General features: G+C 40.3%; 1 protein-coding gene across 1 annotated transcript in view; it reads right to left on the minus strand.

Moving 5' to 3' along the window:
- Positions 1–24,046, minus strand: part of gpr158a (G protein-coupled receptor 158a) — a gene marked incomplete at both ends in the record, with an annotated part of 67,773 nt that overhangs the window by 31,481 nt on the left and 12,246 nt on the right. Inside the window, 2 exon segments of the mRNA XM_080514904.1 lie at positions 2,844–2,946; positions 23,644–23,749. Coding sequence (XP_080371030.1) covers positions 2,844–2,946; positions 23,644–23,749 — 209 coding nt within the window.

Raw genomic sequence — 24,046 nt, forward strand, 5'->3', positions numbered from 1 at the left:
AACTGACTGCAGAGACAAGGGCTTCAACTGATTAGTGCAGACTGTCATGAACAACTATTATTTCACTGGCCGTTCTTATTGAATTCTGATCTGGTGAGTGTATATATGCTTGTCCCTCTCCGACCTTACGAGGAGTCATCGACATCGTGTCAACATAGAAGAGATGGATCTATATGTGTGAACATGAAAAGTCAACACCTCATCCAGTCACTGGCATGCTACACTGGGCTGATGACTGCAGCTCCCTTGTAAAGCACACATAAGAAACCTGCCAGCGCTTCGCCGCTTCATCCCGGCAAGGACATGACCGGCAGGGAGCCTCGGCTTTTTGAAGGAATGCCCGAGATCTGCTCGTGGAACATAAATGTATTCAAGAGACTGTAGTTTTATGCATGAGCTGGCCACTGTAACCACTTCAGAGGGAGGTTTCTTTTTTTAAATTTATGTTGGGGGGGGGGGGGGGGAGATATCTTGGTTAGATGGTGGAAATCTGTTATGACTGAGAGAGCAAAGGATGAAAAAAAAAAGAAGATTACTTCAGGGTGCTGGGAGAAAAATCCCTTCCAGGGTAAACTTAGGTGAGGACCAAGCAAACGCAGGGAACAACAAGTAAGCAAGTGGATCTGTTATTAGTTTGTGTAGAAATCCCTTGAGAGATGCCCATATGGTTGGATAGATAACAGATTTCTGACTTTATTGGGAGCAGCCATTGTCTCAAAGATTTGCAGCGATCTTTATTTTTTTTTTGCCTTTAAAAAGAAACTGGCCTATTTTTTTATTTATTTTTTTAAAGCTATGACTCTGCATCATTGATCCCTTCAAAAGGACTACTTATCTCCGTAGCAATGACTCATACCCTTTAGCTCATTCTCATTGGTTTGTTTGAGGCTACATGAGAGCGACAGTCAGCGGAAGCTGATCTACAGTCACTTCTCACTTATATTTATATGCGTGGCACAGCCACTGGGAGACAAAGCGAAGTGAGTTGCAATTGGCCTCCTTTGCAAAGGAGCGTCAAGGATGTCCCCGTGTGGATTAACAGGCTTGTTATTGGCCCCATGGTGGGCCAGACTGCAGCACTGCGCCTCACAAACAGGCTCGCCTTTTTCCTCTCTGTTATGCTCTCAAAGACACCCAGGCAAGTTTGTGTGCACTCGCAGCACAAGTGAACACACACACACACACACACACACACCGCTCTCTGAGCGAGAAATAGAGCACGCTTGTGCTTTTCTGTCCATGAAGGGACACTGTTAAGAGTACAAACTGAGGGAGGGATATAAAGGAGAGCGGAAAGAAAATGAACGAAAATTGAGATAGGCACGGAGGAGCACGGGGTTGTGTGAGGGAAAGTGGATTGAAATGACTGTATGGCACAGAAAGTGATGGAGGGCAGGCGAAAACCACTGGGGTTCTGTGTCTGCAAAAGCCTTTTCTTTTTAATTAACTCGCAGCAGACAGAGCAAACTGGAGAAAGTAACTACCATTAAAAAAGATATTTCCCATCTGCAGCAAAGATTAGCCTCCCAAGGTACCGGGGCTACTTCAATTTTCAGACGGGGCAGATAGCAGAAGAGCTGACCGTCGTTGTGATAGTGAGGAACTTTTAAGCAGAGTCATAATTAATATAATTAGCTTCCTCTTTGCTCATCGGTTAGATTTTATTTTTTAATTTTTTTACAGAGAAAGCTAACACTGAAACATATGTTGAACAATTCATGGTAGAAAATAGCAGCTTCAAGCAAAAATTTATAAATAGGACTGTTTAAACTTGATTTGAAAAAAAAAACAAAAAAAAAACAATTTGAAGGTCAACAGAATATTCACCAAAAACAAAACAACACCTTTGTTATGGTGATGATATTTTTTGCACCGTGAAGGGGAGGAGAGTTTGTAATTGCTCCCACAATAAAATTAATTGAGCAGAAGAGGAAAAATCACCCCCAGCATGCAATTTTTGGCAACCAGACTTCTTGCTGGCTTTTATATTCTCTATGGATCCTACCCAACAACAAAAATATCTATTATTTTGAAACAATCTCCATCATTCAGTTAAATAATGACCTCATAAAAAGCAAAGTTTATTCAGAGTGCGAGTTTAGTCATCGGGTGAGTTTCACTTCTGGTTTGTGAAGGTGGGCTGCCCCATACATACTGTAGGTTTTGCAACACAATGTTGATTTTTCCTTCTGTATTGTCCAGTCTGCTGGTGAAGTAGCTACTCTTGCTTTATAAAGCAGGTACATTTCATCCCTTTAAATTTAGTACTACACCTACTGACTGACTGGAACCACCTCCCGGGTCACTGAATAGAGCGGAATAGTTAATATTCCCAGTTTTGCCTGTGATTTAGCTACTTAAGCAGTCAAACTGCTTTGAAAAAGGTCTGCTATCAAGGTCAAGACGAGGACTGAGTTTTCAAGCCAATATCTTTGATCTTGTGCAATTTAGGCTCCGTTTACATGGCCTTTCAAGTGAAAAAGCATGGTTTTTGTGTTTGCACAGATGACCAAGTTGGACTAGTCTTATGGGAAACCCTCAATCAAGTCCCAGGAGAAAATGGACTGGGAGTCATGACACCCTGGAGGCTGCCATTATTGCTATTATCCATCTACTGAGCTTGTGCAGAAGAAAAACATTTCACTATGGCGCATGTGCAGCAGAAGCTTTTCAACAAAGTTGCATTTGCTGTTTTCACAGAAACGGAGTTGAAACCATTTTCAAAAAGTTCCATTGTAAACGGGACCATAGAGTAAAACTCACCAGTCTGCGTACAACCTCACCAAATAAACCCTCGCCACAAGAGTAAGGTCTGCCTCCAATATTACTGAGTCATGACTTACTCGTGAAGCCGTTGACAGCAATTCTGTTGGGGTGGTAGAATCCTTTCTTGCAGTGGCACTTGTACTTGTCCAACACAAATCCGTGACCACGGGTTGGCAAACACTGCGAAGAGAAAAGCACATATTAATATTACAAAAAGTTCCTTGGTGCATCTGGTGAAGTTCTTTAAGTAACCTGCAAACAGGCTTATGAATGTGATGAAACACACGTCAGGGACACATCATGAAAACCTTTGGCGTTACCTCAAAGTTAAACATTTAGCTGTGAGAGCAGAAACTCAGTTCATTCAATTGAAATCTTTTAGTTGTCAGCCATCTCCTCTCTGCACTGGTGTCCCTCAGGACCCTGTTCTAGGCCCTATCATCTTCATCATTTACCTCCCCCCGCTTGGATATAGTTTTTTGGAGATATAATAATCAATTTCACTGATTACACCCAGCTCTACGTTTTCACCAGAAGTGTATTATTTTAAACGTATTGCACTAATGTTAAGGTTATTCCTATTGTTACATTCAAACAACATACTATTACAAAAATCGAAATAAAAAAACAACAACAAATTGATTATCTGTGTGTCTATTGATTGATTCATCTACCAGAATCAGATTGACTTGAAAAATGTTGTTTCTTCCGTTAAACACTGAGATGGGATCAGGATGCAATTAACTACAATTAATTAAATACAAAGCCCCTAATTAAATAGATTAATTTATTTAATCATATCCCATCACTAATTCATGGACACCAGCAGCACAGAGAGGATGATAAATGCACTGCGAAAAGTTGGAAAATCAACTATTTTAAATGGTGCAGCCTCATGGTGCACTCATAAATGCAATTAAAGTATGTCAATACTAAAGCAAAAGCGCAGGCTGGAGAGAGACAGACTCGGATCCAGTGTCTTGTGGGAGAGACACGGGGTCTAATTATTTAAGTAGTGAGATTCCTCCCTCTATCTCCCTCTGCCTTCCCGCTGCTCAATATTAAATTAGTGAAGCTTCCTCCATTTGATTGAAAGTCTGATAGCAAACAGACTGGGGGCTGTGGAGAAAAACAGGGGGGGGGGGGGGGGGGGGGGGGGGCGTCAGGGGGCAGGCTTGGCAGACTTTATGCGCTGTTTGCCACATCGCAAGATATAATTAATAGCTAAATTAAGAACAGACTTATTTGCCCGATTAGACGACAACCATTAATTCGATTTCTCGTGGGACTGAGATTCCATCTTCACTTCTGCACGCACACATTATGGGGTCACTGACACAAGACTCCATCCCCCCCCCCCTCTCACTCCAAACAATCTTATTTTCACACAGCATGAACTTTTTTTTGTTCATCTATTTTTTTTTTTTTTCCCAAGCAGAGATGATAATGACTTATGAGTCCCAAGAAACGACACGGGGCCTGGAACATTACCGGTACTTCAGCTGACACTTGGAAGTGTTTATGACCTGACTGAGGGATCCAGAGGCGAGGCGAGGCCAGTGGCAGCGTCTCAATGAAGCAGCAGTCGCTGCGACGCTCTTCACGGTGGACTGGACCGCTGCACGTCTTGAGATGCAAGCTATTTTCGACGATCACTCAAGGTCTGGATCCACGTTGTTCAGTCAGAGTGTGTAACACCGCCCCCCCCCCCAACTTCAGCCGCTTTCTTGAGAGGCCTGGCCGAGACTCAAAAGCGCAACGTAATTACCAGGTTACTATTCAACGAACAAGTTCCTCAAATAAATTCCCCCGAAGAGAGCAAAGTATCTGAAGTGGCACTACACTAATCCGTTGAAGGTGGCTCGTCGTTTCAACAGTGGCAGCCTTGAAAAGGGTCCTTCTGATTTGGAAAGTGAAAACCTGTGGACCGCTGTAGTAAAACGTCCTAAAGCACCAACATGGCCGGGACTGAAATAGTTGCTTATTTCTGGATGGATTTCCTGCTGCATGTATTGAACATATTGGCACGTTGACGTTTTTGAACACATACAGCTCAGGAACCCTGCATGAACACTGGAGATACTGTGTTTTCACTCGTCTTACTTTTAGTTCTCATTTTAATTTCCTCCATCATAATAGTATTGGCGTTGGTTTCTTTCTAATCCACTTTTTTTTTTTTTTTTTTTTTTTTACAAATACTCTAAATCTCCCCTTAATTGTCTGTATCAATCTTCTTGTGAAACACTTTGAGTTGTGACAGTCCATCTGAATCCAGTTTGAGCGAGGGATTCATTGTGAAGGACTTGAAATCTGTCATGTTTTTCAATTCAGGAGAACATGCAAACACCACACAGTAAGGTTCTGTTGGTGGGAGATTTAAACGCATAAACATTAGTACATGAGCTAAGAGTGTCAAAATAACCTCCTTTATTTAGACAACAAAAACCAGAAATGACAACTTCCATCAATGTTGGTCCTTAATTGTCATTTTAAACAGAAACTCAAAATTGCAGTTTTGAAATCTATTAAGATTATTACACAGTTGTTATTTGAGATCAGATAAAATCTTTTTTTTTTGTGGACATTTTCACATTATGAGGTGATTTTAATGAGAGAGTCATATTGAAATATTATTTTCTTCAAAGTATTTCATTGTTCATCCTCATTTATGACGACTTCAAATTTGATGACCAATTTCATGTAAAAATATGGCCAAAGTATCACACTTTAACACACACAAACTGGTTCATATCCTTACATCTTGAACTAAGAAAAATAACAACCAAAGCTCATGTTGTGTTGCCTGAATAATGCATGTGTAAGGTGGTCAAACTTCAGCGATGTCCAAGTAATTTCATTGATTTCCATTAATTTAGTTGGAAGCGAGAGGCAATTGCTTCCTGTGGGTATTATTTTAGTTTGCCCGATCTTGCTTTTGTCATATTTTCCCTGTTATTGTCTGACTCCGGTCCTTGTATTTCCTGACTGCAGATGTGAGATAATATTTCCTCTGTGTCTGATAATATATTATGAAATGAATAAAATAAAGTGTATTTATGTGAAAACTGCTGTTATTAATGAAGATTCATTGAGTCATTGATAATATTTGATATATTAAAAAAGACATGGATTTAGTGTGACATTACCTCAGTGCCACCAATTCACTGTGTGTTCATTGTCTGGTCCAACAAAATCAAGACAGGAAGACAAGCCTCTACACCAGCTGAGCTATATCTGCAATAAGGCCATTTAGTATTCCCCACTAATAAACTGTATGTCTTTGTATCGAAACGTTGCATTTGAGTGTTATTCAACACCAGATTTTGTCTGGAGATTGATCCCATTTGAGGTTAAACAAGTTTTGCACCACATTTTATTTGCTAATCAATCAACACCCATTAAGAACCAGGCTTTTTCCTTCTGGGATATTTTGTTTTCAAGAGGCAAATTAGACAAGAGTGAAATCGGTTTATGGCTTTAAACCCATCCTGTGGGCGTCTCAGCCCACAGAGATGAGAAGATCACCACACGGCGGGCTGGGCTGAGTGTCCGTCCCTCCACAAAAAACAAACAAAAAAAAAACCCAGCTGCGGTGCAACGTGAGCCAGTGAACCGATTTCATCTGCGATTCCCCAGCAGTCGTCTCCTCCGGACAGGTGGAGCGTGCTGCAGCTACTGCCTGCCACTGTTAATATTCCCACCTCGAGGAGACGCCGGCAGAAACAGCCGGAGACAGGTGTGTGTGTGTGTGTGTGTTGTGTGAGAGACAGATAGCGAGGGGAGTGTGAGTATGCATATTTTTAGTGTGTGTGACAGGGGAGAGCCAGGAATAGCCCTGGCAGAGAACCCCCCCCCCCCATACCCACCCACCCACCCCCACCTCCTGCCTGCTGTGGTGACTAATGCAGGGGCTCGGTTATGAAGTGTGCTGAATGGGGGAATTCGGTGCTTCTCCCCACCTAAATGCCATCAGTCGCACGTGACAGTACACACAAGCCACAGGGTTGCCAAAGAGCCATGAAATGGGCCGTGCTCGGAAAAAGGACTCGACCCTGAACTAAAAAGTCAAAACACCAAGAAGAAATATCACTTGGAATACATAGCTTCTTTTTCCAGAGAGTGATCCATCCACCTTCTATACAGCTTTATCCGACTTGTATGAGATAACAGTCTAAAGTAAATGGCTTAATTATAGCTCTGATGTGTGTGACCACTTATTTCCAAGAAGAAGGGATATCAGGACATTCCAAAAAGATGTGAAAATGACCTGCGGACATATTATCACACATCCACCAGCACTGACCTTGTCCGGTGATCAATGCTTCACAACTTTTTAACTGCTTAAGGTCAAAATCTTATGAATACAAGTGAGTTACAGACTTCAGATTTAAGTCGAAATGCAAATGCAACCGTCTCATATATAAATAATATAAATATCTATTTCTTGGCAAATCCAAAATGACAGGATTGTAAATATGAAAGAAATAGTGTGAACAAATTTAAAAAGATTGTGGGATAAACTAATTCAAAATGTCTATAGTAAATAATATAATACATTTCTCCATCATTATCGTCTGTTACCATGTTATTAAGCAGCAGTTTAATATGTATAGTAAATTACTGATTATTGTACAAATATATGCTATATTAAGAATATATTATATAAGAATATATTAAGAATATTATATATATAAATAGTTAAACAATCTCAGCTATGTAATGTATTTTGAATAAATACCACACATACAATGACCCAATTCTACATGACATCTCCTATTAATTATAGTGGAAGTTGATAGGAAGTCACATTGTTTTCTCCATAATGGGCTGAAGGCGCTAACTGCAACGGCAGAAAGCACAGACCACATCCGTTCGCTGACAATTAATTAGGTCTACAATCACAAATGGGAATAATGCATTTCATTGTGCAGAGTCTTTAAAAAAAAAGAAAAAAAGAAGTGTGATACATTACAAAATATGAACAACTCTTGTCTTGTTGGCTGTAGGTTGCTTGTCGTCTGAAAAATAACATAACAAGCGGCGGCTTTTGGACGAGTCGTCGCTGTCGTTCCCTGCAGAGATAAGTAAATACGAGCCACCTCATTTATTCTTCATGACAGCCACATGTTGGAGAGCGAGACACCCTGTGTTTGTGCTGCGCGCCTCCGACACCCCAGGTCCCTCCACCAGCACGACTCGCTGTTGTTTACGTCCCAGCTGTGGCAGCTGCCGATCACGCACACTCTTGACATGCTAATTGCCATGGTGACATGTGTGTGACCGCGAGCGAGGGTCTTTTTTATCGGCTGTGCGTCACGCTGTCAGGCCAGCATGCTCCGCCTGCAACGGAGCGCTCATAGACAAGCCACAGGACGCAGCAATAAACACACCACGCACGCGCTCTCTCTCTGTTTTTACAGCAAATAAATGCCTTATAGATCTTATGTCTGAATTACGGCACTGTTGTCGTGTAGACAAACAAAGACCACAGAAACTTGAGTTAGTGTGGAATGAATGAGGCAATCCTCCTCCAGTAGACAGGAGTTTAACAAAATAGTAACCATCATTATAAACCTTTTTGTTCCTGCAAATGTTTACTGATAACAATGACAGCAGGACACACACACACACACACACACACACACACACACACACACACACACACACACACACACACACACACACACACACACACACACACACACACACACACACACACACACACACACACAAATAACTATACCTACAAAAAGAAAATTGCATTCTTACTTTATAATGTGTTATCCCGGTGTTATACCACTGACATTGAGGAACTCACCGTTTTGCCTACAATATAAATAGTCTTCTGTACTCGGGGAGACTTTACAGGGTTTAAATTAAGCTGCCTTCATGGACAATTTTATGTCATTTAATTGCAAACTTTAAGCACACATATCTCATTTCACCAATGTATAAATAACAGCAAAAGCAAACCTAATCTCAAAAAAAACAATTAGCAGTGAATTGACTATAACACTGCTTGCACCCCGCAGCTCACCCCGAATATGAATGTGTGCACAATCGACACGCGTGTGCTTCCTGCAGACATCAAACACAGCCGGTTCCCCTGCATCCCCCTGCCCGTGACACGAAGCAGGGGGAATACACTAAACTCCAAGAGTAGCACTAATTGATGCAGAGGCTGAGCATCTTCCACCTGACCAGGAAGCCAGGAACAAACTTCTGCCAGCTAATTAGGAGGCTGCCGAGTCGGCTTCCTCACTTTGAAATGAGCCCACGCTCTTCGGGTCCGGCACGGTGCGTAATCAACTGCTAACAGCCCTCCGCAGATATTTGTAATGATCCTACAGAGTGCAACATAAACCCAGAGGAAAGCTTATCAACCGATAATTACAGATTGAACTATAGCATACGAGGAAAACAAGGTTTAGAAGAAAGGGGGGGGGGGGGGGGGGGGGGGACTTTATCCTACCTGCTTGTGCAGCATCATGTAAATAATCAGCTTGAAAAACACATTCGGTAAAAACTAATACAGGTGTGTTTGTTGCAATGGAAAATTAAAAAAAAGTTATTTAGTGAGACACATTGACTCTCTTTCATAACCATTAGGTTCGATGAAAGGATGTGCACGTTGCTCATGGATTGCACATTTTCATGGCTTTGGATGAGCTCTGTAAAGTCTGAGATAACAACGGGGGATTTTGCTACAGTCGTCTTTCACTTTGGGGTGAGAAAAACACACATTTGAACAAAAAAGAGTGGGTGCAGAATTAGCAAATCTTTGTTCTGTTTAATTCTCACTGGTGACTAAAATCTAACTTCAGTCATTTTGTCGCAACTGATATAGATTAAAGGAGAGAAACTAATCTGGATCAACTTCTAGTTACGACCCAATTGTTCATTTCCCTTTTTGTGCTAATTATGAGTATTTCTACCTCGTACATAATAGTTCTGTGTTTAATTTCTATCTGATTGAGACACAAATCACAGGTAATGAAAAACATTTGGTATAATAAATTACAAATTAAAATAAAAAGGTGGAGAAAGAACGTTCATCCAGTCATGGATGACGTGCAAGATGAAGCTGGATTGATTAGAAAGGGGGAACATTTTTATTATCATCCAATATGAACATCAGTATGTAAAGAGATTCCACGTAAGCTATTTATACGTGAAAATACATAGAATCTGTGTACGAAAGATATTTAGGTTTCAAACTTTAAAATAAATAGTCATGAATAAAAAAATGAAGCTGACGAAAATTTAATTACTTGAATTAAACGTCATTAAATCAACTTTTCTGCTTCTTAAATCTGTCACTTTACACTTGCAGGAATACATATTGTCATTATTTGAACATAAATAAACTTAATATATCACACTTTTTAGCCATATTGACTCAAAAACAAATCCCTTTTACACATCATATTCATTTCCTAACTGCATACTCATAAAAATGAGTTAACTCACAAATAAAGTACTTAAAAAAAAAAAACAACCTTTTCATCTTACATGTCCACTCTCCACACAGGCAGATACCAACACTGTGACTATGAATCCCAATAAAAAGCAGAGTGAAGTCTTGCGTTGTGCACATAGGACATGTTAATCTGCCCTGTGGCTTTCTTTCTGTCACTGAGAATACCACAGGTACAGCCGGGTCACTGCTTACTAAATGCATCATGATGAATGAACCCAGAAGAGCGCTGCAGTCGGACTCTGGAGTTTATTCTGTTTGTGCGGATGAGAGCGAGTGAACAAGACAGAAAGGGCAAACAGAAAGAGTCTTCTGACGTCACTCTCTTTGCTTCGGGCTGAGATCGTTCTCAACGTTTTTTTTTTTTTTGCTTTTTTTTTTTTTGCTGTCATTTCTTTTTTTAGCTGCTGGGGTAAATCCGGGGCCACATGAAGTTGCGCCGGGTCTGGTTCTGATGATCTTCCTCGGCTCGGGACAACACAAAGCCTGCCCATCCGCAGAGACGCTGGAGCGAGCTGGCTGACCGAGGATCCGCGCTCAGAGCGACAGCTTCGCAGCCAGTCCGCCCTTTAAACGAGGTCAACTAGCACGAGTTAGCCCGGGCGGCGCCGTGCGGACAGCGCGGCCTCGCTTTGGGTACTGTCCAAAGAGCAAAGCCTGAACGCAAGTGCGATAAACACAGCGACCCGAGGGAGCTCAGCACTGGCGCCGAGCTGGGACGAGTAAACACGTTCACCAAAGAGATATAATACACACATAATCATGTTCTCTGCTTCTGTAAGTGTCAGGGAGAGCAGGCACATGTTTACCTCGTGCTGAAGATGTGAGCAGAGAGTATCGGTGCTGTGCAAAGTCTTCTGGATAACAATAGGCCAGAGTTATTAATGCCACTACATTTGGTGCCCGGAGCTCGCTAGAATCTGATTACTCGCAAAAAAATTAGTAACGGGATCACTAGTTATTGCATTTCGGGTGTTCGTTTACACGACGACGGTGCTCTGAGCCACTGGGAGCGCGGGGGGGGGGGGGGGGGGGGGGGGTGGGTACATGTACTTGCACATGAGCAAGTACATAGACAACAACAACGTTTGCGTCCAGAGTGTCATGACATCCAGCTCATATATTGTCCTGGGACTTTGTAGTTTTATAGTTGAGAGTCGCCTGTAATAACAATCCAACTTTGTCATCTGTACATACAAATGTCCATGCACACGCCATTGTTGATGTTTATAGCATATTGTTATAGCACATTGTATCTGTGCTTTCATTACAAAAACAACCAACACCACCCACGAGTGGCTACATAGGCGTTTCTGCCATTACCGTGTAAACGGACATAGTTTTCATAACATTGTTGCATCGTGTTGTGGGCTCAGGGGTCATTATCAGCAGACACGTTTGTTCTAATAGGCAAATAAAACACGCAAACTACAAACCAATAAACCCCAAACCTGAATCAAACCAACGTTTTGTGTGCTAACCACGAGAGCTCCGTGCAGCTTCAAGTTGCAACTCAACCTATGCAAATACAAGCAGTCAGATTTGTGAATATATCTCTGTAGAGAAAGCTCAGACACTCTTAGGCAATATATATATGCATATATCTAAATGCTTCAGCAGATCCCTAAAAGAGTTGAGGACTCTGCTGCCATGGCATGAATCCAGAAAAGCACTGTAAAATCATCCTATACGGTTTGTGGAGAACAAGTCAACAGCAGGTAAAAGCTCCTGTAAAATATCCCTGTTCAACTTCCCTCTCATCCATCACTCTTTCTTTGGCTATTTCTTCCCTTTCTGCGCATGCAGATGCACTCGCCTCACATCCGGTCTCATGGGTCCCTCGACAAATGTTTTACCTCCAACATTCAGCCCTTTTCTTATCCTCCGCGGACCGACTGTTTACTTTCTGGCTCGCTTGGCGGTGTGCTGCTCAGACTGGGCGAAGCGGATGGAAGACTTTGCCCGGGGACAAGCGAATTCAAGTCTTTATAGTGTTTCCATGTAAATTCAGAGATCCAGCTTTGTCCACAGAGCCAATTAGCGGGACAGTGGGAGAGGAGAGGCTGTACTGCTCAGAACAGAGGCGACAAAATCAACACCAGAAGTGGCCTGGGACCTTCATCATTCTGTGTTACTGCCGACACTTTCACATCTTCATGATTCTATCTCAAAAAAACGTGCACAGGCGGGGACAAAGGGCATCTTATTTTGGTCCAACATGTTTTGTTTTGTCTTTGTTAATCTGTCTTTATGTGTAAGAATCCTCAATATTTTTTATGTTACTTTTAGATATAATGTTGTAGATCCAGCTTGAATTCTAATGAAGGAACTCTACAAGTTTTGCAAAGACTTTTTACAGGTCATAGGCTGCAGAAGTGAAAAGGTTATATAAGACGTTTTTAGCTCCAAGGGGAACAGTGCAAAGTCTAAAAAACTTTCCGCAATCCTTTTTTTTTTAAGCTTGCAGAATCTTAGGGTGACTTTACAAAATCTCCATCAATCCATCCATCCACCCATCTATCAACATCCGGACTCATTCCTGCATTATTCTATATGAAAGCTATATATATCTATATTTCTAGTTCTGTTGATGTATAACTATCAAACAGGAGTCTGACCATGTTGCAGGCTGCAATCCGAAACCATCAGAGTGTTTTTCAAAGTACATTCATCCACTTGGACCCCGACTTTAGTGGGTATTCGGTGCTCTTGTATCAATAAAAACATTTTTTTTCACAGTATTGAGCACTTTTTAAAACTGTTTTCAAGAAATGGCTCTCTATCTGCAGAGCAACAGACGGATCTACAACCCTGCTCATCCTTAAAAAAAACAACTCCTTAATCCTTTCTTTTGCAGTCAAAAAGAAATCATCAGTTGTTTGTTTTTGTTTTTTTGTCCTTTTTTTTCCCTGGACTTAAGAGCAAGGCCTTTTTGCTCCTTTACTACAATGCTGTGTAATTCAGCAGGACAAAAGAATTTGCTGAAATTGAAGGGTGAATTTCAGTCTATTTGTGCACAGCAGTGTTCCATTTCCTTTCTATCAAAGACCCTTATCAACTCTGAAGCATAATCACAGGTTTGGTGAGATCACTGTAGATAATTAGCAATTACCCTATTTATAGTCTCCTGAACATACTCTTAACAGGCAATATGGAAAGAAATGTAGCTAATTAGGACACTTAAAGCCATTTTTCTTCACCCATGTTGCTGAAAATAGATCAGCAGGTTGAAAGAGACTCTGTTCTTCATGACCTCGCTGACCAGGACAAATCTCCACGTGGCCACTAGTCTTTTGTTGTTATTATTATCGTTTTTAGTTATTTTTATTTACAAATTATAACAATGCATAACACTTTTGGAGCACATGATTTTGTTTTCCAAATGATTTTTTGTTATATTAAGTAAGTAAGTAAGTCAGTAAATAAAGTACAGCTTACATAACATAACATAACATAACATAACATAACACAACACAACACAACACAACACAACACAACACAACACAACACAACACAACACAACACAACACAACACAACACAACACAACACAACACAACACAACACAACACAACACAACACAACATAACATAACATAACATAACATAACATAACATAACATAAACAAGTGCATGGTTTGAAAAGGGGATTGAAATTGTTAACAAAACCATTCAGTCATAGGAATGAACTAAAGTAGCATTTAATTGCCTTGTGTTCAAAGCATAGCTTAGCCCCAGCCATTCACTGATAGTCAATATGCCGTTGGATAAAATATGTCATTTCTCATAGTCTGGCATTTTTCCCAATAATTTCCAACACAAAAGACAAGTCATTATGGGACAGAATGAGGCCTAAAACCTCTACGAGTTCAGATCAATGCTATTTGTGACAAACTGATTAATGACTGTCAGCATTTTTAACTAAATGCCATCAATTGGACCTGTCATAAATCTTTCTTGGCGAAATGAATGAATAAATGAGCTAAATCAAGAAACCAATATGCCACGCTCTGTGTTTTCAAAAAAAGAGTGATGGCAGCTGTACGATGGACTTTCTGTGGCATCAGACTTAAAATGCGTCTCTTCCTGCGGTCGCTGCGGTGCAGATAAATGAGGTTTGTTATCATAGCTGCCAATACAACGCATGGCCTTTGTCCCGTGATCTGATATGAGTAAGTTGTAGGCGGGCTGCAAGTAAAAGATTGCAAAATTACAAGAGGCAATGACGCAAATCACAAGAACAATGCATGTCACGAATGGCCTGCGTTAAACTGCAGGTCGCCAGAGGGGTTAATGTCAATCAGCTTCTTCCTGCCCTCTGTCTTTTTTAACCACGCTTTTGGCTCAATCAATGGACGATTCATTCCTCTTTTCATTTTGTTGATTGTAAAAAAATGTCAATAAAAATTAATCGAATTAGATTTGACAACATTTCAAAGTATTTTTTACAAATATCATTGCACAAAGCACGTGGTATGGACAGAATATAATGTGATAGGACACAGTGAAGTATGCTACGAAACAAAACAGATTCAATACACCATGATACACTACAATCAATAACAGAACTCTACAGCCTACAATACTACTACAATACGCTACTCATATGGATGCAAATCTATGGTACGCTACTACAATATATTCAGAAGTGATACACTTTACAATTAATATGCTATACTACGGTACAATTAAATACATGACAATACAGTATCATATTATTACTAGAGCAGAATACGACAGACTCTCTTGTCTCCATAATAAAATTCCCTCAGAGCAACTATATTGAAAGAATTAAAAAATAATAATAAAACACAAATGGAAAAAATAGACACAAATGGAAAAAAAGATATTCTACACAAGGCTAGGTATTTTATTAAAGATGTATTCTCTGAAAATGAATGATGGAACATATAAATCACTCAAAATCAAACCCATCTGGTCTCCACGAGATAATAACTATTTGCAGGATGACATTTTTTTTAAACTTGCATGAAGTTGAGTGTCGGGAGAAGGGAGAGACTGGAAGTTAATGTAATGACCCAAAATGCGAGGACAACAAGTGTGTGAGTCAGGGAGAGAGACGGAGAACCAGAGACACAGAAGGTGAGAGCAGCCCGAGCAGGAGGCGAGCAGCAGTTGTTCAACACTGATGGCGTTATTAATTCAGCGGCGCAGGCTACACGGCGGAAAAATCAGCATGTGATTGAGATGATAACGGGCCGGGCCAGGACAACCTTGTGAACCAAGGTCAAGATGTAACGGTGATTCAACAGAGCGAGTCCAAATATCCATTCAGCCTGTGAGCACTGTGGCGCGGCGGAAAAATAAACCGCACATGCTGCCGAGTGCAGAAAACACAAACACAAACACCATGACATGTCTCTCAATGGTTTGGCGCCTTTTGTTTGTGTGTTTTGGGGCAGTGCATTGGCTGTTTGGGTCGATTGGTAGCTGAGAATTTGAGCTGTTTACTTTAAACTCTTGTGCACATTTAGAGTAAATGGTGCATTTTGGAATGCATCAGTCCATTTATATCATTTTGTTTGTGGATACAAAGTGCTGAGTACCATTCATGGGTTAATTTAGTTGTTTATGCGTGCTTGTTCCTTATCTACAAAAAGAAAGTTTAGAAAACTACTAGGATGTGAATGTGAGTGCATACTTAAACCACGAGTGCATGAAATGTATTACTTTCAAGGTGCTGCAGATCATGTATGCTCTCAGTCATCTGTGCATTTAAAAAAAAAGAAGAAAAAAATACTGTGGTCTTTTGTCACCTGAAGACACATGCACCTTGTATATTATGCATTTTTTTTGTAAGGAAGCTACTATTCTCTTTAAGGGGCTAATTCTCTTTGAGGGGCTCGGCTCCATTGCATCTTAACTGAGTGGTGACCAACATGATTGGTACAGTGAATTTAAGTAAAAACCCACAAAAGTTCAGGTTGAGTGGGTTTTTTGGTTGGTTTTTTTCAGTGTGCCGCTTGTTTTAAAAGCTATTTTTGCCCAATTTTTTCCCCCCAGAAGATATCTTGAAAGTATTGAATATCCAAAAGTGAATGCAAAAATTGTCAGACAAAATGAACTTTTAGTTATTTCACTGATCATTTTTCAAAACATTATTATATATGTTTCACATTAAATTTGCTGTTTGTATGAAATATTTGAATGTAAAAATGAATGTCTGTCCAGGTAAGGGACATATTGGTATGTCTATAGAATAAGCAGGAGAACCACAGCAATAGTTCGTCTATCACGACCAGAATAAATGCTGGATGTAATATAATAATTATGCAGGTGTGCCGCAACCAGCGAAGATAGTTACTTGGCACCTAATCTTATTTGGGCATGATGAGGACAAATCAAGGTGAGATTTGTAACACAAGTACACATATTCATACAGTATTTTAACAACATTTCTGATTTCTAAACGTGTTTTAAAGATCAATCATTCTTTTCATGCAGCAGCAGCAGCAGCAGAAGCAGCAGCAGAGCGTCGTGGCTCCTTGTCACGCCGGCTCAAGCAATCATTCAGGTTATGTGTCACTGCCTTTCACTGGCTACGGTCCCCCGAGGGCTCCAGCACTTGTTCTGAGCAATAAGCTAATTGATTGAAACATTCGTCATCATCCGAAGCCACATTCCCCCCCCTATGAAAGGTGCCCCGAGGGCGGCCAAGTCCTGGACTTTTGAAGAATGGTGAAACACACTAATGGAAGTGCCATTAGTGAGAGGTGAGAGGCGGAGAGGAAGGTAAACGGCCACCTCGGACAGTGTGTGTGTTTTCAACAGGAAACAGTCTCGGTCTGCGGTATGACTCATACACTTTCACTATGAGTCAGACTAATCAAAGAAATTGCAGTGTTTGCTCGCAGCTGAATAAATGCAGCGACTCGTCTGCAGTCAGAGTCTATAAGAACCTCGATGGCTATATATTGTTTTTGACAGCAAGTTAGTTCCTGCAAATACTTGGTGATATATGAAATGCAATAATTTAATTAAGCAATGATTTAAGACGGTGGGAAAAGGCACATATAGATGTGCATTGAGGCAGTATTTTGTATTTCAGATCTCACACAGAGGAATCAGTCTTTTCTACATTTTTTGAAACAAATGACAAACTGTACAAGTTATTGAAATGTTTCCTGTTGCTCCTGCTACAGAGTGGCCACATCCAGGAGCTTAATCTTTCTTAATATTATATATAAGTTTGTCTCAAGATACAGAATTAGAAGTGTGACATTTTTTGTTTAAGTTTTCCATATTTCCACAAATTTCTACAATTTCATTTAAGTAGCTTAACCCTTTACTGTGCCAATAACTATATCTCTTAACTTGTGCATCTTTGTTGTCCTCAAAAGCTAATAACATTGAATTTATAAAACAGTATAATATCGGAAACTTTTAGTGGTCGGAATTATTGAGAGTGAAGATTTTTTGTAGTATTTTCTCAGAATAACGTAAATGCCCCAACAAGGCATTTCCTTTTCTCAGCTAGGTGAACTTACTCATTCATTTATCTTAAATAAATAAAGATAAAAAATGTTGAACCTACACAGAAATCTGTATCTACTTTTAGACATGCACAGAAATGGTTTAGTAATTCGTACTTAGCACTTTTTTTTTGTAACCATCACATTTTATAGTCACACAATCGTACATATCAATGTATTGGGGAAAATTTATGGGGACGGTCAAAAGTTGTTTTGACTATAATTGGTAAAATATATGTTTTTTCCCATTTTATGTTACTTTGAATGACTTAATGATATGATTTACATGCAATTGTGTATTTTTACACTCTACTTTTGGGTTAAACGTTTCAGTCAGTGCCTCATAAAACAAAAATATCTGGGGAATAGGTGGATGCCTTTTTATAGGAGATCATGATGATGATGAGAAATATGTTTATGCGCCAACATCTATTACCAGTGATATCTTAAAATATAAAATTGGAGTGGTGTGAGTGAGTGGCTTCATCCTCCTAAATCGCTGATACAATCACTTTTAAAACATCAGCTGGACAATGCTTATTCCATTTTCCCTAAAATGTCCATCATTTCTAACCATTTCACAGCTGAGAAGTTATTTTCTAAAGTTTTCTGACATTTCCTGAACTCTATAGCTGTGGAAATGATTCCACAGAAAAGAATTAAAGGTATCAGTTAACTTCAGGGTTTTAAAAAGAACTCTGCCTTCCAATATCTGTTGCTTTTGTGTGTTTTTCCCATCAATAAGCCAAGCGCCTTTCTGCTCTGCACTGCCTCCCCGGTGAATCAGTCATCCATGGCATGTGCCTCCATCTGAGTTTGGGTGTGCCTACATGCTCGGCTGGGCAAACAGCAGCTTTAGAAGGTGGAATGTGGAGGGGAGGGGAGGAGAGTCAGAGAGGCGGCTGGCTGGAAACGACAGCATTTTGTCAAATTCAATTGCTGGAATGGCAGCACTTTGACCAACCGCCAAGATTTGAAGGAGCAGCGGTGGATGAGTGATGAATGGGACACGTCCGATGGATCCTGAGAGAGCGATGCATGCAAAAGAGAAACTAAGTACCCCGAGTGGCTCCAAATGCCACCATAAAGATCATCTGTGGGTGGAAAGGGAACGTGTATAATGTTGGTGAATAAAACACTTCAATAAACTGTTACAACACCAACCAAAGACATTACTTGAATATCTCCAATAAAACAAAAGAGATCCACCAAGCTCTACTGCTAAGCATATATAAAAAAAAAAAAAGGAATACCTGCACGTTTTAAGTAGGAATATATCAATAAAACAAAACAAATGTCCGTTTGTGAATCCGGGGCGTCCCTTCCAGAGCTTTTAACGCATTACCTCACACGCACAGCCCGTCAAGACTGGATCACACTTCTGTCGTACTTTCGATTCATAACTGGAGACACTTGAGGAGCAGGGAGTCGGAGCGCTAACTGTAACAGATATGAAGACGACTTGCTGCAATTCCTAGTTTCATCCATCTTGTGTGATATAACAGACACAAACTGAGCTCCACACATCCATGGGCTATAACGAAGTGCTGGATATCCTGTCCACGAGTGCATCCCCAGAAAACACACACACACACACACATACACACCGCTGCCGATCTGTGTTGTTTATCTAGCAGATATGACGATAATGGCCACTTCTTGGTGATAAAGCTGTCACGGAAGACAGCAACATGCCAGTTTTCATCCGTCAGCTGTAACCGAGCAGCCCCCTTCACACACTCCTGCGCTGTAAGCACACAGGGATCATTATTTTGCCAGCCCAGCTGAAATCCATACCATTAACAACGCATTTCTCCCCCTTGTAGTCCCCCCACACATACACACAGCAAGGTGCGCATGCAGGCACTATGTCAAATGTCTCTGGCATTGACTGTCCACGAAGAGGTGGAAGTACTCAGACAAAGAGAGTGATTAATTATTCAGAGAGACTCACTGCAATCCATTACACCGCATGCATTATGAAGCAGTCTGATCTACAGCTCCTCTTGGAAATCTATCGCTCTGAACAATGAACTGGAACAGCGGACGAAGCAGCACCGGGGCAACTAAGTCCAGGAGGGCAGAAAGCAAGCGGACCGTGGCAATTAAACCCAAAGAAGAACCTAAAGTTCGTGACTGTATCAATCTGGTCCATCGCATTGATGTTTGTCACCGACCATAAATAAGTAAAGATAAAATGTTATGTCATGTAAATTAGTTATTCTGATTAGTTAATACTGATCTATAAATTAATGGTGCAACAATCTATCAATACCAACAAATCCAAAGTTTTACTTTGGTATTAAAAAAGAAATACAAGAACATCCTGAAAAGGTTTGCATGAACTTTCCTTTAACACCAAAAGAATGTGAGCTTTGTTTTTTCTGACATTGTGTGTATTTCATCAACTTGAACCAAAATACACAAAAACATAAATGTTAATTATAGGAATTGTCATATGTTTAACGCTTTAAATTGACTATATTCAATATACTACATAAGAATTCAAATCATGGTGTTTTGTCATAATTGCAGGTTGGAATTCAGTTACTGATTATAATTACTTTGTGCTTGCTTGAAGTACAAAATATGATATATTGATTTATTTGTCCATGGAAACTACATGAAAGGTGTTTTTTTTTTAACCTTGATAATTGCATGCTGACATACTGTATGTCAACAATTAGCAGCAGTATTGGTCAAATATCCCTGTGTATTTACGTGTGTATTTTCTCCCACTTCCCAATGATGTCATAAGGTTAAAAAAACAACACCAGGCAAACAGTTCAAGCCACAACTCTCAAATGAAACTAATGGATTTTATATAAAGCTCACTTTATTGCTCGCTTGGCGAAGGGTGCTAATTTATTCTCTTCCAATTGTTCCAAAAAATGGACAACAATGACAAATCTTGGCCGATACCAATTGTGAAAAACAAAATAATCTTTCATAGCATGAAGTGAAGTGTGAAAGTTACTCATGCAGATACCAGAAGTAATTCTATTATGAACAACATGAACTTTTCATGCAACTCGCCACTGTGATTCTGGATTTCTGTGGCCAGTTTTCACACACTCGTTGCCATAATGCAATAATGCCATAATGCAAGTATTGTGTATTCAGATTGCACTACGGACATTATTATTTATTAATAGCATTATTTTTTTTTTACATATTCACGATGTACTAGAATTTGTTATTTTACTGGTTTAGATCAAATTGTTTAAATGAGTTTGACCCCCTCGGATATAATGAAATGAATTCATGCATCACTAAACAGTGTGACCTCTGACCTCTACTCTGCCTCCCACTGGACATTGAAATACTATTCAATTTCTGTTCATACAGACAAATATGGACTAGACATGTACTTATAACAACAGAAAAGCTAATTGGCCACCCCGAAAGCATACTTTTGGGTATAAAGCTGCCACAAGACGAAACAACTCCCTCAACCGTATGAAAAATGACGGCTTAGTTCTTTTGTTGGCCAAATGTTTTATTTTTAACGTGCAGACGGCAGGTCAGGCACATGAAAGTCTTCAATGAGAGTAGTCATTAAGTATTAATGATCAAAAAAAAAAAAAAAAAAGCATGCATAAAACATGACCCCAGTAGTTGCTGGAGTAACTGCAGGTAAAAAGGTTACTTTGCAAAAAATAGATTCTCATCCTTGGGAATGTATGGGTTAATGCAGTTAATTCTACATTTTTAATAATTCTGCTTTTTTTTTTTTCATCATTACAGAAGTGAACAAGGATATAAATGTTTATAATCCCCTATGTCAGTGGGTTTCAGAGTATTTCACAGTATGAGGGGCAAACAGGAAAATCTGCTGATCAGAGGAAACGTTTTTGTCCATGTTTTTTTTTTTTTGATCAGAAGTCATGATACTAAGGCCACGTATATAGGTACCTGGGTTTTAAGAAAAACTGATATTTACTTCATTGACATGGATCCGCAGATACACCTGTTCAGAGCTACTATGAGCATGCCAAACCTCTAGGGGGCATTGTAACGAGACGCATGAAGCCATGATTTCCAGGATCAGGATCCTGGAAAAAACACGACATCACGACATAAATATCCACTTTTCCCTTCTTTAGATGTAAACAGAGACACGGAATCTATCCAGGTCTCCACTGTGGCCGAAGTTTTCAGGAATGAGCATTAAATGTAAATGCGCGGCCCAAATGCAGAGAAACATCACAGTTTTTTCAAGTACTCGGGTAAACGTGACCATAGTTTGTTTCTTGCGTTATTTTGAGGTTCTGACTCTCTCGTTACCTCCTTGACTTCCCTCCCCCGTGTCTGATTGCTGCTCCCTGCCCTGATGTGTTTCACCTGTGCCTGAGTGTGTGATTGTTTTCACCTGGTGGCTGTGGTCTATATTGGGCGTCTTCTGTGTGTTCTGCTTGTTGGTTCGTCTGTGTTTCTGTGTGTCTGGGATTTTCCAGTGCCTCACTGTTGTCTCCTGTGATCTGGAGGACATTAGGATTCTTGGTTCTTTGTTTTTTGGGATTTTTTCTGCGATTCCAAGAAAATGAGCCTCTGCTCCACATGCAGGGGTGTCGTCCTGGGTCCTCCTCTGAGCAAACCCAAACAAACTGTTTGCTTTTATGATCAATTTACATATTTAGAGCTGTATTTAATGTAACTATATGACGATCAAGGATGGGGGGCAGGGACCAAAAGTGGAATTCTCTATCAGAGAGCCAAATTATAATGAATTATTTAAAGATGTATGTGAAATGGTGCTACTCATATAACCTAAGGAGCGCTTTTAAAAAACTGTAAATGAAGATTTGCACCTTCAAATGCATTTCATTTTAAAGTATTAAGGAATAATTTAAATTGATATTGGGGGTCAAAAGTGATGGCCAAAGTCTGATTAAGTGTGTACACTGCAGCATCGGCTATATTTCATGCTGGATGCCCTTCCTCGAACCAACTAATAAATTGCATGTTTATCAGTTACAACACTTGCAGACTATCTCCAAATATGTTTCTCTGCAAGAAGAGTTATGCCTTTTATTTGCCTGAATATCCAAACTGTTAAAATGACAACATATTGTAAAAAAAAGACAAAAAACGAAAGTCTGGCAATTAACCAAAAATTGTTCTTTGAGGAGGAGGGTCATCCTCCCAAACCGCTGCTCTCCAAGTTTTCCATTTCAATAATCTCCAAATCATATATTCTATATTTATATTTTTTTCTTGACCCTGAGATATGCCCCGAAGATTGGAAAAGAGTCTGTCCACTATATCACTGTCTGATGTCTAATGACGAGAAAACGACTTTGCCCAGCAGTTCACCTGCTTTCGCAGCAAGCCATGCTTACAGAGTCAACAGACAAACACGTCGTATATCATGACAACCAAACCTTGATGGAGGTAATAACCGAGATGAGCTGTGGCTGCCTTCAACAAAGCTTCATGTGTGACCAGGGCATCACTCCATCCTGCAGTTTTGAAACACCGAAGGATGAATTTATGAGGATAAATAAGTCGGTCCTCACACAGTCACAGCTGTAACTACTGTGTACTGTATTGTATTGGCTGTATGTTCAGCGGAAGCTAAAAGTTCAAAGTGTCACTGTCTCTCTTCACTGAACATCGATCCGCTTTTCGAAGCCAAGTAAATGACCTGAATCCATATTTATGATTCAAACGGACATTAAAATATACAGTAAATCAAAAGATACTTTCATTGTACAATTAGGCAGCAGCTGGTTGTAACGGTATCATCAGGGGAGATCCAGATCACCGGGCCGTTTGTCACAGGACATACAGATTTACTGCCTTTCCATTTAGTGCCTCGTGGAGATGCGAGCGAATGGGTGTGCATTACAGTTCAGTTTCACGGAGCCGATCAATCTCGTTTCTAATCCGCATGTTCGCCTCACTCACCTCCATAGTGGTCAGGTTGCATCGATGGGTTCCAGCAAACCAGCCGTCAGCGGAGCACTGGTCGATATCAACATCCTGTAGATTAATGTCCACTCGCACCACGCCCCTGCAAGACAGGAGGACAGCGGTCACCCGGCTGTGGGAGGATTAACTGTGGCAGTGGGAAAGTGAAGGGCTCTTATGATCTGAGGTGGGGGACCTTAAATAATCCCTGTGAGGAAGCCGTTGGCGTGGCGGCTCAGAAGCCAACAGGTGAATCGGTAAGGAAGTTTAGTAAAAAATACTCAATACTTTCATGCCACAATGGATTTTTGCTCCCTTTAAATACATGGTTAGATATTAAAAGTTGGATGTTGGGTTTTGTCTTTATTATGGATTCATCTCAATGTATACTCAATTAGTC

This window comes from Blennius ocellaris (genome assembly GCF_963422515.1).
Source record: "Blennius ocellaris genome assembly, chromosome: 19".
Classification (NCBI taxonomy): Eukaryota; Metazoa; Chordata; class Actinopteri; order Blenniiformes; family Blenniidae; genus Blennius; species Blennius ocellaris.